This window comes from Zootoca vivipara, chromosome 9, assembly GCF_963506605.1.
Source record: "Zootoca vivipara chromosome 9, rZooViv1.1, whole genome shotgun sequence".
Taxonomy (NCBI): domain Eukaryota; kingdom Metazoa; phylum Chordata; class Lepidosauria; order Squamata; family Lacertidae; genus Zootoca; species Zootoca vivipara.
This window is the reverse complement of record NC_083284.1, coordinates 43,040,452-43,056,975: the sequence shown is the minus strand read 5'-3', so window position 1 is coordinate 43,056,975 and position 16,524 is coordinate 43,040,452. Positions and strand designations below refer to the sequence as shown.

Genomic DNA, 16,524 nt, shown 5'->3' with positions numbered 1-16,524 from the left:
ATTGATAAAAGGAAGAAAGGAAATGGAAATGCATCATAAAAGAACAGGCCAAGTGTAGGCAGCTAAATAGAAAATGTAGCCTCCTTTGACAACAGCTAAGTCTGCACTTTATTTTATAGAAGGCATTAACTACACATTACATGCAAATACATACATCAGATGCCCCCTTTCCCCCCTTTCCTTTTTTTTAAAAAAAAGAAAAACCACTTGCAAGATGGAAGAAGAAATGAAGCAAAGGGAAAAGCTCTTCAACTTTTTCCTACCACACTGCTTATGAAATGCAGGCCCCCATTCCACTCTCTTCCTTTCCTTTGCCCAGAGTATATGTGGGGTCCATGCACTGTAGTCTCAAAGGCTTCACGGGGTGGGGGGTGAGGAATGAAGGGCTTCTGGAGGCCTATGCTTCATCTTCCAGCCTCCTCTAAATCTGTTTAGAAAAGACTTTCTAAAGAAGGATGCGGCTTGATACGTTCCAGGAGTTTTACTTGCATTTTAGGCTGTTTTATTACTGCTTTATTGCATTTTATTACTGTTGTTTATGTGTATGTGTTTTGCCTGTTTTGGTGTGTGTATACAGTGCTTATTTTTGGGCTTTCGGTTTGATTAATTATCTGTTTTTCTTGCGTTTTGCTTACTTTGAGGTATGTGGAAAGGTGTTGTTGTTGTTGCATGTTTGTGTTTTAAAGGGGGGGGTTCTCCAGTTGTTCTTCTCTGAAATTGCTATTTTGTGATCCAATCAATATTTTCTCCCAGATTTATATATGGACCCTGACCCCCCAAACGTTGCCTGTGATTCAGGGAAAAAAATGATAAGCATATGTTTGGAACAATGTTTCTATAATACATTGTATGACTTCCAAAACCAACACATTCTTCTGTTTTTCTTTCCAGAATTTTCATGCTGGAAATTAAAGTAATCAGTCTTACAGTGATTGTGTTGTATGGTACTTAGGCCAACCTGTTTCTGATCAGCATAATCAGATGTTGATTCCTTGGAGTGCTGCTTATACCTCTGCCACAATATATCTGCTCTCTCAAGCTGCTGAAAGCTATCCACGTTACCTTGAGGTTGTAAATCCAGCGAGTGTGTCTCCGTTTCTCTTCCATGCATATTGTAATTGCAGCAGTGTACATTCATTGCGCAGATGCTCAAAACAAGGAAGGCATTCATTTTGTGTTTCTCAGTCTCTTCATAGGGGTTGGGTGACTCGTTTTATGATCTACTTAGGCTGCATTCCTTTTGACTTCGAAACCACCAGTTTCCTCCTGCTGCAAGGGAACGCTGCACATCGTGTCAGGTCCTCTTACTGCTTATACCATAACTGGGAGCAGATATTAAAGTGAAGTGCAGATTAAAGACTGCTAAAATGCTGCCGCTAACAATTATGGCGGGCCACTATTCTATTTCTCGTTTCTCTCCAAAGGTCAGATTAATAAAGCTTCATGGCACATTAGCATAAAATGTGGGCCTGGCTGTCTGTTTTTATTATGCTTAAAGCCTGGTGTTTCTAAGGAGACTTTGCTAGGACTGAATGCATCCATTCTTCACTTAGCACTTTAGGCGAGTCATATTTAGAACCCTTTTCAGAAAGGGACACTAATCGGACAACTACTGTCAATCAAATCCTTATTGGCTTTTTCAATATGTCTGTGCTCAAGAAGGCCATTTCACTTCCATTAAGGTGGGGGGAGGGGAGGATAAGAACAGCTCTTGGGTAAGTGAAGAAAAAATTGTTTATATTAGGATTGCATTTTATGTTAGTATCATTCAAATTTATTTCGGAAACTTCACATAAAACTTTTTTTAAAAAAAAACACAGCAACAACAGCATAGCTTTCTAACATGCAGTCGAAAAGGCATTTTCCTTTGACAAGCCAAAGTGAGTCTTACACTTTCTTCACAATCCTGAAGCTTTGCTTTTGTACCAGAACATACATAATATGAAGTTCCCTACCAACTACTTATCACAGTGATTAAGGAGCAGCCTTTCAAGTATGGCACACAATATGCAAATGAAACTAGCCCGATTCATGTGTTTTTGTCTGAACAGGGAAACCTAATTACATGTTGAGGCTGCGAATACTGGCACCAGCCTCATCATACTTGCACATGTCAGTCCTGTTGCTTCCATCCTGAACTTCCTGCAGTGAGAGGGAAGGCCGGAAGGGACACTGTAAGCACAGTTCAGCTGGAAATCAGGAACCCTGAGTGATGAGGGTTCTAGATCAGTGTTTCTCAACCAGTGTGCCTCCAGATGTTTTGGGACTACAACTCCCGTCATCCCTAGCTAGCAAGACCAGTGGTCAGGAATTATGGGAGTTGTAGTCCCAAAACATCTGGAGGCACACTGGTTGGGAAACACTGTTCTAGATCATGGAAAGGACTGTAAACATGCAGACCCTCCAACATTTCTCCGATGAGAATAGGGACACCCTAAGCAAAAGTGGGACATTCCGGGATCAAATCAGAAACCAGGACACTTGGAGGGTCTGAACATTTCCAGGTGAATGTGCTTAAAATTACACTTCAGACTTTTCAGTTCAACACTGGAAAGTCACCAGCATATATGCCTATGGGGTCTGAACCAGCGACCAGGAAACAGGCCTGGGAGGGGGGTGGTGGTTTCGTAGTGAAAAGCTTGATGAAGATGTCGACACAGTATGCATCAGCTGTGAAAATGGCAATTTCCTTGCTAGGGATCATTAGGAAAGGAATTGGAAATAAAACTGAAGATATGGCTGGCTTTAAAATAAGGGATTAGACAAATGCGTGGAGGATAAGACTGTCCAAGGCTATTAGCCATGATGGCTATGTTCTGTTTCCATGGCTGGTGGCAATATGCGTCTGAAACCCACTTGCTAGAAAATGGAGGAGGGGTAAATGGTCTTGTGCTTGGGTCCCGCTTGCAGGTTCCCCACAGGCACCTGGCTGGCCACTGTGAGAGCAGGATGCTGGAGTAGATCAGCCACTGGCCTGATCCAGCAGGCTATTCTTGTGTTCTTATAGCCAGTAAAATTAACATTCAGATATGGCTATTTCCACAAATGCTTTGAACCTGAGAGAGCAGCAAATGAGTGGTTGTTTCAGCAGATACTTGGTTCGCATTTACCCTCAGCATTGGTCTGCTTTTGGTACTACATGCAGTGACTTTGTATTCTTCTTGTGCCTCCACTGTTCCTTTAAATTGCTGTGTGTTGTTTCAAGATTGCATTCTTAGCTGCCTCAAGGGTCTTCCCGGCATGTTTTAATAGATAAATTAAAGTGCTACCAAGCAGCCAGTAAAACACCAGGACAAAAGAGGCCGAGGCAGCAATTTTATGAGTCCAGCCAAGAAAGCTAGTGTTGTAAATTGTAAAATGCATACATGACAGTCCTATGGTTTCCTGTCAGGACAAACAGGATCATGACAATACAAGGCTTTTAAAAAGTGTGCATTTTAAGCTTACAATTTATAGAACTGGTGAACCTCAGTGGTTATAAGAGGTGAGCTATGAGTTTGAAGTTTCCCAGTTCAAATCTCAGTGTGGCCATGAACTAAGTTTTCGGTACTACCTCACCATCTACAATATATATTGGGATAATAACACTCGCTTCTCTTATGCAATTGTGGTAAGCATTGCTGAAGTGTGAAGTGCTCACAGGAGGAAAAGCCCTATGTAAATATTATGGCTTATTATTTACTACTGTGAGAAATATTAAAATAATATTTTTGAGCTGCCTTTCTGCCATCTCTAGTGCTAGTGGTGATGGACTTGGTCAAATAAGTGCAGGTACAGGCAAAATTCTCTTTTGGCCTTGTTCATGTGTGATTATACTCATTAATTTGCCTGTTTTTATTTTAGATAGGCCTTACGAAAATTAATCAAGCATTTTTGTATGCAATTCTCCTAATATGCACCTTGTTTTGCTTAACATGCTCCTTTTTTGCAATCCATTTCCCTTCATATAATTAATTTGTGTATATATTTTTCACTAGTTGTATTTTAAACATGCTTTCCCCTACTATGCACAATTTAGTGTACATTATTGCTCTGAAAACTGCAGCACGAAATTCAGAGACGCGTCAATTTCAAAGAATGGCTGTATTTCAATTTGCATATCATTTGGGGAAGTATGGATTAGGTAGGTTGATGTTGAATTCCAAACTGTATTTCTCCCCCACTCCTAGTTGTGATATCACCAACGCTTTTCTTCATGCAAATTCTGAAATCATATTTGTTATTTCTGCAGGCAAATGGAAAGAAAGTGAAATATTTAGCAAGGGGTTAATCTGGTACAGTATTTGCTGGTGCACAGTGAACAGTTGGGTCACACAACCTCTCTATTAAAAGTCCTCCAATTTATGGATTAGCTGGGCTGTGGATTGGGCTGTAGGGTGCTTTCAATGTGCACCAACTGCAGGCTTTGGTTCTAGCATTTGGATCCTAAATATATTGTAGCATTTTTACAAGTTGCAACATTTGACTCCTACCTTTTGGAGCAGCATTTATTCTCAGAACAACCTTGTGAGATAGATTCAGCCAACAAATTTTGACTGGCAACCTAAGGGCTTCTAGTGTGTTTGAAAACTGACTAATTACACTTAGGCTCATAGCTCAAAGTAGACCAAAGACTCTGATTAAATCCTGGTAGGATTAAAAGTATATTTCTTGTTTTCTTACATGAAAACATGACAACCTCCATCAGACAATGAATACAACAAGCCAAAAATCAAGCAGATTTGCCCCATTGTCAAGTTGCTGGTTCACAGCTGAGCCCAAGCTAAGCACTTCAAAGCCCATTTGTTTCCATTTGGGAATGAATGGACTTTAGAAGTCCTTAACTCAGGCTCAGTGAACAACATATATTTTACTTACTCTGCAGGATCATATGTAGGATTTCAGGGCCTGCTTTGGGTTCACTTATTCCAAAGGGATGTCAATGTAGTTTCCAGTACAATCATAAATTAACTCCAGAAGTATTGGTTATATAGAGCAGCATAGTAACTTAGTTTCACAGTAAGTTGAATCTGGAGTGTAAAAGAGGTGATCTTGTCCCTGCCCCCCCCCCTTTCTTGGCTCCTACTGCTGTCCAGCTAGGCTAGAGAGACACTCAGAGGCTGCAACATCTGCTGCAATGAAGGTAATTATCATCATCTGTGCGGAAAAGCAACAACACCCCAGCAATCTCCCTCACCCTTTTAAAAACTATACAGAATAGAAGGATTTCAACTACCATCCTCAAGATGAGGAGAGAGATGGCTTAATGATCATCTCGGGGGGGGGGGGGGGGGTTCAAAAGTGAAGGCTCTGCAAGGAGACAACTGCTTTAATAGAAAAACTCACCACCTTGGTTTGAGCCAGTTTGGCTGAGTGATGATCTCTCCAGTTTACAGACCTAAGCAGTAGTTGCTCTCATGCTATGTAATACACCAGTAGTACTTTCTGTTTCATGCTGAACATTACAAGCATGAGGGGGGGGGGAACCTGCTCTGTGACATAAATGCTTCTGGAACATGGGAGGATAGGAATAAAAGCAGTACACATAAAGTGGGTATTTATTTATTGCACTAATATGGTACTGAGAAGTTCAGATGGCTCCCATATGTGGAATACTGTGATGCTGAAATCGGGGCTCATTGGATATATATAGTCAGAGGCGTACATTTTTTAAGAAAACAAATGGCAGAAGAAAACCCTTTCATATGACATATGTTTAGGAGGATCTAATTAGTATATGCATTGATTTCATCCCCATTAAACAAGAAGCTGTGGTTTCATAGCTTTAAGGATAATTGCCCACTAAAATGCACTACAAATGGGGAAAACCTATAAAAATAATATTCTGCTATCATAATTTTGATCCCTGGAGGTTTGTTTATGCAGCTCGCAATATGATCTAATTAGCAATTTGTTGACCTTCTCCCCTCACAAACAATGAAGAATTCCTGCTACTACTTATAATTAAGTCATCAAACACCTCAAAATAAAAAAGGTATCCATAGCTAAAATTACAAGAATGTAAATAAAATTGGCAGAATTGCTATGGAGCCATAAAACCTGAAGGGAGTATGGTTAAGTGTTTCTAATAAAATCTCCCTTAAACATATTCACTAGAGCTTCTTTAGCACACTTTAATTCCACTACAGAAATAAGACTTCTAATAGTTTTCAGTAGATGGAAAGGATAGTAAATTGAATGTGGTATTAACTTAGGCACTCTTTATAAATGATGAGCAGTGATACATTTAGTTTGTTTTATAGCGTTCCAATACAAATTAACTTCACTGCTTTAACTGGGGAAATATTAATAAACATTCTTTAAATTATCTAGCATTTTAGTGGATTTATTTTGTTTTGCCTTTCCTTGCAAGCTCCAATTATTTCAGTAGATTGATAATATAACGGTCCATAATTTGTGTAGATGGTGAACCATAAGGAAATATAATAAAAGATATTTCATTTTTATAATGGAAGTTCCTGCAAGATTTCATGGGAGAAGATGCTTAAATAATTGAATTTAAAAACTATTGTTGTGTGCTTGTCATACAGCCTTTAAAAAATAGAAAATGTAGTGTAATATTCAAGGTCTTTGCAATACAGCAATCTGGCACCTCAATTCCAGACATGATTTGGGCCATCTATTTCGAAGACGCACGTGTACCGTAGGTGATGGCTGAACTCTTATCATACTTTTCACATAGAAGTAGATAAATAGGGACCGCTCCGGTGGGAAGGTAAACAGTGTTTCCGTGTGCTGCTCTGGTTTGCCAGAAGCAGCTGTGTCATGCTGGCCACATGACCCGGAAGCTGTCTGCGGACAAACACTGGCTCCCTTGGCCAATAGAGCGAGATGAGCGCCGCAACCCCAGAGTCATACACGACTAGACCTGATGGTCAGGGGGCCCTTTACCTTTATAGCAGGAAGGTAAACAGCATTTCCATGTGCTGCTCTGGTTCGCCCGAAGCGGCTTAGTCATGCTGGCCACAACACCAGAGTCATCCGCGACTGGACCTAATGGTCAGGGGTTTTACCTTTACCTTTACTTTACCTTAACTAATCTGAGCTAATTAACCTTGAATAAAATAGTATGTAGGCTAGCATTCAGAAGTCTCAAAGAGTTTAATAGATTGCATGACAACCAATTCTACAAACACAAACACACACCCTCCTCAGCAGAATGAGGTCCCTTCCAGATTGGTTTTTATTTATTTTCTGCCACATGTCATTAATGCAGTAATAGTGAACTAGCAATGAATTTATACTGAACCATCCACATGTATAATAATAAAATCTTTATTGCGGTCCAATGACCCATAACATGGATTCAGAATAAAATACAGATTCATACAGACAACCCCCCAGGGAAGGGAGACTGAAGCGTTATTTGTTTAGTCATGGGTATGTTGATGTGGGTGGTGCTATGGGTTAAACCACAGAGCCTCGGGCTTGCCGATCAGAAGGTCGGTGGTTCGAATCCCCATGACGGGGTGAGCTCCTGTTACTCGGTCCCAGCTCTTGCCAACCTAGCAGTTCGAAAGCATGTCAAAGTGCAAGTAGATAAATAGGTACCACTACAGTGGGAACGGTGTTTCCATGTGCTGTTCTGGTTCTCCAGAAGCGGCTTTGTCATGCTGGCCACATGACCTGGAAGCTGTACACCGGCTCCCTTGGCCAATAATGCGATATGAGCGCCACAACCCCAGAGTCGGTCATGACTAGACCTAATGGTCAGGGGTCCCTTTACCTTTACCTTTATGTTGATCTACTGACTACTGAAAGAAACTTTGCCACGGCCACGGTGATATCATTGGACTTGTCGTCCAGAAGATATTTGATATAGTAGGCTTCAGATTGACCTGGCCAATTTGCCCATAGTGGTTTAATCAACAGCTCCCTAGCTTGATCATATTGTCCGCAATGCAATAAAATATGCCTCATCCAGTCAACCACCCACATGTTGTTCTACAATGCTTTCCCAATGCTACCACATTATTGTTATCGGGAGCAACACCCCACTATATCACAACAAAAGACCCCTATCCCTAAACATGAAAAGCTACAACATTTCAGTAGGATGATAAGGATAAACACTGTTGGAAACAAAGCTGTTAGCCCCCTCCCCCCTTTTTTGCAGGTATGAACAGTAGTGAAAGCAGGATTGCTTATAACTGCCCCTGAGTACAAATGATCAAGGAGGCACAATAAAAAGAAGGGCTTCTGGAGGGATCCTGAGTTACAAGAACTGTCGATACTTAAATAAGATGCACATATAACTTTTATTGGTATAGGTGCTGTTGTGTTTCCAAATGTTGAACTTAAAAAAATGCTATGATGCATGCGTGAGGACCTGGGGAAGGGCCTGTGAGGTTTGGGGAGTGAATCCCAGGATGAGGCCTTCATTGAAGGTGCACATCTGGGCACGGCCCCTCAGGACGTTAAACCCAATTTCCAAGACAGCACCTAAAATCTGAGAACATGACAGTCCTAAAGAATTTCACTCAGTTGTGGCATGTTTGGTTTGGGTAACACTCTTTGGAATTTCCAATGAAGAGTGCTTGAGTAGCAGGAAAGAACAGAACTGGTTTTTGCAGGACTTTGACCTTTAAATGAAGCATGTGAAGAACCACTTTTCAGTGGATCATTGGTCTGATGCAATATGAATTATTTCCTTGTATATGTCCCGATACATATTTAAGACTCCAGCCCTCCATCCAGTTATATATGCCACACCAATGAAATGAATGGGCTTTAGCTTGTGTTCTTATTTACCCCCAGTCCAAGTGGTGTTGGCACTGCCTGCCAATGTTCTGCCTCCTTAGTATCAATGGAAAGAAGGATAGGGACAAAATTAGAATCAGTTGATTCTGTTTGTCATTGGCTCAGGCTCCACCTGCTGTCTGGGCTCCACCCCACCATGCTCAGTAGGAACAAGCCACCGCTAATCAGCACTATTAAATGTCATTAAGTGAATCTTAAATTTTCATGTACCATGGCTGGGTCCTTTCCCCCTCTTCCATTCAGGGCATATACCTCCTGAGTACTTGAATTGTGTACAAGCAATTTTCATTGACAGGAAAATTGCAGAAATTATCACATTGAGCAAGTCTGCTTTCCAAAACAATTTCTTGCAAATTCCAGTGGTGGCATTCAACTAACTTTTACTCTGATAGACATTATTGAAATTAATGGATGTAACTAATATTCATTCATTGCAATGGGTCTACTCTGAGTAAAGGTTAGTTGATGACCACCCCAGTATATACCACCCTTTTCTATTTCTGCCCCCTTACTCTTGTGTAGCAGTAGATGGATATGCAGTAGACTATGCCAGTTTCCAGAATTGTTTCTTCATTGTTTTTGATTATTGCTGAGCCACTTTGTGTATGACAGTAATCCTCAGGTGATGACATACAATCTGATGGTGTTTTCTTATTTTTTATCTCCAGGATACGTGAATCATGATGCTCCCCTTGGATCGTGTGAAAACAAGTATTGTGGTTTGGGTAGGCACTGTGTTGTTAACAGAGGAACGGGGCAAGCAGAGTGTGTCTGCATGGAGCACTGCAAGCCTCACTTCAAGCCTGTGTGTGGCTCAGATGGTGAATTCTACGAAAACCACTGTGAAGTACACCGAGCCGCCTGCCTGAAAAAGCAAAAGATTACCATCGTTCACAACGAAGACTGCTTCTTCAAAGGTAAGCATGTTTGGACAATGCCTTGAAGACTCTAGCCAGCTGCATATTTTGAAGTTGATTCAGCTGGAGTGCTGATAAAATTCTGCACGGTGTATTGTGAAGAAATGGTAGGACACTTTAAGGTAATCTGACAAAAATATCTTCCCCTAGATATGTGTCTCAGCTACGCCCAGTTTTCTCTGTGTCTTTCCTGAGAAGCCTTGGAATATAGATCAAGCGTGGCTTTTGACACCGTTGTAACCAAGATTCCTATGACCTTGGTTTGAAGAGGTGAATAAAACTGTGATAAAATAATGCAGTTCCAGATTTTAATGGAGAAATATGTAACCACTACAGAGGCTGCATGTGTATAGCTTACTGCTAGAGGCCCAATCTTTGAGTTACCATTCTATCTTGCCTTGTTGTCTAAAGCTTTTGTATTATTTTAAGATCCTGGCTGCTATCTTGTTTCTCACTGCTGTTTTGATTCTGCTTTTCACTCTTTTTATCTGTTGGGACAAATATTAATGTTCATTTTGATAATTTTTTTTAAAAAAAATGTTTCATGTGATTGTGAGAAGTCTTAAGGGCTTTTGAAGTCAATACAATACAAAACTAATGGGTGCTGAAAATTCAGAAAATGAGAGCCCATGACAATTTTACAGTGATTGAACTTCTCAGTCAGGTCCATTTCTGAGACCTAATTTATGTACAGATTTTTACAATAGAGTTGCTATTCTCTGATACTGGTTTGAGAAGTACCCGTGAAATCCAAGCATGTATGTGATGCAGAACTTAAGATCTTTCCAACTGAGGAGCCATATTTTAAAAAGGATGTGTGTCTTTAACTCATACAACTAACCCCTCTTCATATACACTTCACCATGAATACAATGCTGCTCGTTAAAATGCCTTCAAGAATTATAATAAATTCATCTCACTTTGATCAAATGCATATGGAGTTACTGGTTAGGTTTTGCTTAAGTATTGACCATTGATTTGTGCCTTTCTGCTTAGTTCATTTCCCCCTAACTTGGTTCTGGAAGTGCTGTGCCCATTTCAACTGCTCTGTTAAGAGATGTGTGCTCTGTAGACAATGGAGTTCAATTATAGACATGATCCTGCACCTCAATTGCATTTTAAGCCCATGTACCTTTCAGTGTCTATCCATAGGGGTGAGGGACATAAGCTGGTATTGTTAAGTGATCTTTAAGTTCCCTCACTGTGAGCACAGAGAAATGATTAATCTAGCAATAACTGTTAGATGTGGTAAGACACTCTTTTTCCAAGCAGAAAACGCACATACAGGAGCATTTCATACAGTACATGAGGCAGAGCTTTTATTTCTGGCAAGCCCAACGCCAAGGAAGAAGTTAAAGTTATGGATACAATTTCAGTTCTGTTAGTACATAATGGAGCCTTTTAAATTTGAGGTCTACAAGATGTTTTATAAGAGTCTGCTTGCATTGGAATAAAATCCAGCCTACATTTTTAATATGAATGCAATACAAATGAGGCAATTTTGTTTTGTTTTGTTGGCTCATCTCTGCAGTGTAATAGAAATGCAGCGACCATTGCACTGCATTTTCTCCGTTCCATAATTGCTGCCCTGCTAATAACTTTTGCATTTGGGGGAGCCTATAGTAATTTCAGTTCAAAAGTTTAGCATAACAGTTGACTGACTTGACTTGTGGAGGTCACGCAACAAAGGAAGTGAAATAGATGCTGATAGGATGGCATTTTAGGAAGAATGCATAATTATTGGAAGGGTGAAAGGTGTGGGAGCTGAAATTAGACTAGCGGTTCTGCATTATACTGAAGGATGCTCTCATATGTGACAACCAGAACAATTAAACTCAGGAACACTTGTACATGTTGTTAATGTGCATTTACATTCTGCTCGATGTAACTTTTTCATTTAACTCCTTTGCTGCAAATAGCTGAGATTCACAGACCAGAGTGCCTGCTGTCAGAATTTGAGTTCTGCTGTCTCAGACCAAAGCCCTGTCTTGTACAGCATCTTGTTTCTTGTTTATCTTCTGATACTGGAGGAAGCATTTAAACATCCTGGATAAGAACCATTTATCCTCTACAGAGTGTGCTTTCTCACCCTCCCGTCAAGCTATTCGTGGGAGTTCTTCATGCATGCTAATTTACTAGTGAACCAGTAGTTTGGCCTGACCACTAATGGACACTGTTATTGGGAAATTAATTATACTGATGAAATTTTGCATGCTTGATGTCTACCTCTCCTTATATACTCCTTTAAAAATAAAACAGGGTGTTTTGACATTTGACAGTAAAATGGATAATGGCTCCTCCAGATGACCTTTTTATGGTGCTTTCTTCCTGATTTCCTTCAAATAAGCTTACATGGAGGTTAGAGCATGTCTGATCTTTATTGGACCTTTGTTCTACTTTGCTTGCAGGATAGTTATACAACAATGAACAGTCATCCTGATTTGCTTGCAGTGTGTGTGTGTGTGTGTGTGTGTGTGTGTGTGTGTGTGTGTGTACTGGTTAATCATTCAATTATCCCATCATTTCCCATGCATTTCCCCAACAGTGTCCTAACTGCAAAAAAGTTTTTTGTTTTTTGTTTAATAAAGTTGTGCCCAGGACAACAGCATGTTCTACTTCACTTTAATTGTGGAAACCTAAATTTCCAGTTTGCATTTGAATCCCTACCACAAAGTAGTGGCACTCTAAGCAATGGAACCTCACGGTTTGTTCTTTAGTAAGTGACCCAATTTGTCTGTACATATCAACTGGAATCTCAGAAATGGCAGCTTAGCTATTGGCTATAGTAGTTCATAATAACAGGAGTGTTCATTATGCCTATCAAAATGTATTTTTTTTTCATAGAGCTTGAACAGAATCTGATTTGGATCATGACATTTTGCAGCATTATTATGGTTGGATTATAATATCTGACTGTAAAAATACCCGTAATTTAAATATTATGGGCAGTATCCAACAGAGAAATTCCATTACTGTGAAGATTTATGGCTTGGCAGTGGAACTTCCTCTCCCTTTCTTTACCCCTGCACCCTGTTAGTCTCTTTTGGGGTAAGGAGCAGATTTGGGGCAGGGTTCAGGGGTGTGCTGGGAGAAGAGACAGTGAAGGGAAATTCTGTTGCACAGATATCTTGGGATACCATATTTGAAACCACTGTATACTAGAATTTAAAAGGGACGCGGGTGGTGCTGTGGTCTAAACCACTGAGCCTCTTGGGCTTGCTGATCAGAAGGTCAGCAGTTTTACCTTTAAATTAGAATTTAACCAGAAAATAAATGGTTTATCTGGAGTCATACTACACCTTTTAAAGCTATGTAAGTACTACTTTTCAGAGATTGTCATATTTCCTGTTTTAACTGTTACTTGACAGAGAACTTTAGCCAAAACTTCTCAGGAAAGTGCTTTTGCATTGGCTCTATGGCAGGCCACCAGTCAGGCTTAACTAACATACATAAAAGAGGACCACAATGTGTCTGTCATATGTTCCTGTGTGTTGATAAAGTACGCACAGATACGACCATGGGGAATTTAATTTGGAAACTTGCTTCCCGCTTATTATTTTGTCACTTTCTTTCTTCTACCCTGCCCCCCCTCCTCCAAAAATAAAGGAAGTGACTCTTCTCCTCACTTGTAAAAGCACACAAATTGTGTGTCTGAGGCAGGGAAAAAGGATAAATTGCTTCCTTGTCTTTCCCTGGTGTCTGACCTGAATTCTTCCTGTGCAGACTCAGCTCAATGAGGAACTCAGTCACAGACCACATCCATCAAGATAAGGGAGATTCTAAACCAGCTAGGTCTTCTTGATTGTTCTTTGCTGTTGTACAACATATTTTCTTATACTTTTTGCTGGCTTGTAGAACAGTGAGAGGACATGAACCATGAGCTAATCTAGTGATGAGCTTGTTAGATGCTGCCAACCATATGTGTACATTTCAATATGCTGTCCTGTTTCATTTCATGGTGGAAAGCTGAAAAAAAGTAAACTACACAAAATACATAAAACCACAATTTTCACATCTCAGCTAAGAGAGATGAAGCGTTTCAACCCGTTTAGTGCTCTCTCCCTTCATTCCATGCTGCAGGTACATTAGTAAATCTCCCTCTGTGTTTTTTGTTCTGTAATCATTTATTTACTCTCAATATTTTGTAATGCTGTCGTCAGATGATGAGTCTGAACAAAATTTCAGGGGAGGACGTAACATTCAGTAACTGAAGAGCAGAGACAGGTATTTGTGATGTCCTCATTCGCAAGTAAACTTAGAGAACAGAATGTGTTATACCGTAAGTTCCAGGGACACTGTTTTGGTACTTTTGCAACTGCTTCTCATTGCTAGGCTTTTCCTATGGAGATATGAAATGGGATTCTGTTCTCATTGACCACCACAATACTGTAGTGGTGGCAGGTAGATAGTGACTAGCTCAATGTCACTCAGTGGTGTTCCTGGATGAAGGGGGATTTGAATCCTGGTCTCCCAAGTCCTAGTCCAGCACTTTAACCACTACACCATGCTGGTAGTTTGTAGGGATGTCTAAACAGATGAACCACAAAGCTTCTGCCTTTTTTGAGTTAACTGGAAAGACAGATCTTTGAGTGTGTTCAGAAGCCACCTTGGCCATTACTTCAGCTGGTTTTCAGCCATCTCCTTCTGCCCAGCACTGTTGCAGGCTGGTCAAGTGAGAGAACAGAGAATTGTTTGATGACAGTAATAAACAACATGCTGTTGATTGGTGCCAACATGCCATTAAAAACCCGCTGTGGGTGGCGATTGCAAATGATTTAGAAAATGTTCCACTCTGATTCTGACAGTGTCCTTAACTGTATGTCCTGTCAGCATGAACGGATGGCTAGCTTCTGCATTCAGAAGCTCAGAATTGTCCTTTATCTTGGGAACTGAACTTCTTTTCTGTGTAACAATAAACTGTGAAAGTGGGCAGTGATGTCATTAGGCATTGCACATTGTGTGGTAACTAGGAGGAAATTCATGGCTGGCAGTTAAAGAGACTTCAGTCAAGGTGTGTAAATTGCACAGTCTGTAGCCCTGCTGATTCACGTCCTTATTGTGGAAATTTTACACACTTTTTTGTTTTTGTTTTTTCCATCTGCCTAGGGCCTGCCCCTCTAAAGTAGCGTTGGAAACACAAATTATCAAACGATTTTATATTCTCTGTTCCCCTTGATGATGCAGACGTTGTGACAAAGATTTTCTAATAGGCGTATATATATATATATGTATGTTATGCTTCTTCCCTGCAGAGAAGGGTAAGTGAGAACAGAAATAGAAGTTCATAGAGACCAAGTCCAACTCAAATACTGTGGGAGGGGTGTCTGCCACTATGAAGGAAACATGCCCATTCTTTAAAAAGCCCCTCCCAGAACCCTCAGCTGTTTGATAACTACTTGCCAGTAATAAATATCCTTTTCTTGGGCAACACAATTAAAGGTGTTTCCTTACGCACACAAGTTGTGCAGTTTTGTGCAGAAGCTAAATGACATTGTTGTCATCAAACTGCCAGCCCTTATTCCCTCCCCCAACATTTCCTTCCATTTAATCCAGGTTTACCCTTTCCTGGGGAAATCAAGTAAGTATAACAACGACATCTTGTTGGCAATAACTCAGTGACCCTTTTGCAAATTAAGGCCCCCATCTGGAAGCACCTAGAGAGAGTGGGAACTGACTGACTGAATATATGTATGAATATAATGGATTATCTAGACCAGGTTATCCCAAACCTGGGTCTCCAGCTGTTTTGGACTACAACTTCCATCATCCCTAGCTAACTGGACCAGTGGTCCCATCTCAGTCTAGCTTCAGGCCTGGTTCTAGCACCAAAACAGCCTGGGTTGCCCTGATTGGTGACCTTTATGGGGAGAGCTCCCTTGTTGACTCTTCTTGACCACTTGTCAGTCTTTGATACCATTAATCATGGTATCTTGCTGCTTGCTGGATTGATACTGGAAGGTACCAAGCTGTAGTGGTTATGCTCCTATCATTGGGGCAGAGTATTTGGACAGAGGCGTTTTCAGGATGTTGATGATATGCAGCTCTATCTCGCAATTCCTTCTGAATCAGAAGAAGCTGTTCAGGAGCTAGTCCAGTAAGCTAAATCTTGATAAGACTGCGGAGGTACTGTGGTACTGTGGATATGTGGCTCTTGAGTCCTGGAATTAGGCAAGTGACCTCTTCTAGATGGGGTTGCATTCCCCATCAGGTATGTAGCTTGGCATCAGTTTTAATTCGATGATTTTAATAATTACCGGTATGTGTATGCTGCTCTGGACTCCTGTGAGAAAAATGGTAGGCAGGGCTGGCTCTAGGGGTAGGCTAGGTGGTGTGGGGTGCCAGGGCGCCGGGCTGGCAGGCGGTGCCACGCGGCGCGCTGCGCCCACCCACCAGGACGAGGGTGCCGGAGCGATCTCCGCACCATGGCGCCAGGGCACCTAACATGCTTGAGACGACCCTGATGGTAGGGATATATATAAAGTTAAAGGGACCCCTGACTGTTAGGTCCAGTCACGGTTGACTCTGGAGCCGGCGTACAGCTTCTGGGTCAAGTGGCCAGCATGACCAAGCTGCTTCTGGCGAACCAGAACAGTGCACAGAAACGCTGTTTACCTTCCCGCTGGAGTGGTACCTATTTATCTACTTGCACTTCGTGCTTTTGAACTGCTTGGTTGGCAGGAGCAGGGACCGTTGCGGGGATTCGAACCGCCAACCTTCTTATCAGCAAGTCCTAAGAGAAAAATGGTAGGGATATATATACTGACTGCCAAATATACGGTTATCAGGTTATCTAGCAACTGAATTGCAACATTATTCTCAAGTCGCTGGGACTAGAAGAAACCCAAGA

At 41.1% G+C, this 16,524-nt stretch overlaps 1 protein-coding gene across 4 annotated transcripts in view; it reads left to right on the top strand.

Annotated features, from left to right (window-relative positions):
* The window catches only part of FSTL5 (follistatin like 5), a 300,362-nt gene that overhangs the window by 87,846 nt on the left and 195,992 nt on the right, over positions 1-16,524 (top strand). For all 4 annotated transcript variants that reach the window (XM_060278679.1, XM_060278681.1, XM_035112814.2 and 1 more), the window contains exon 4: positions 9,429-9,677. In XM_060278679.1, the coding sequence (XP_060134662.1) occupies positions 9,429-9,677 (249 nt within the window). The remainder of the gene's footprint in view (positions 1-9,428; positions 9,678-16,524) is intronic.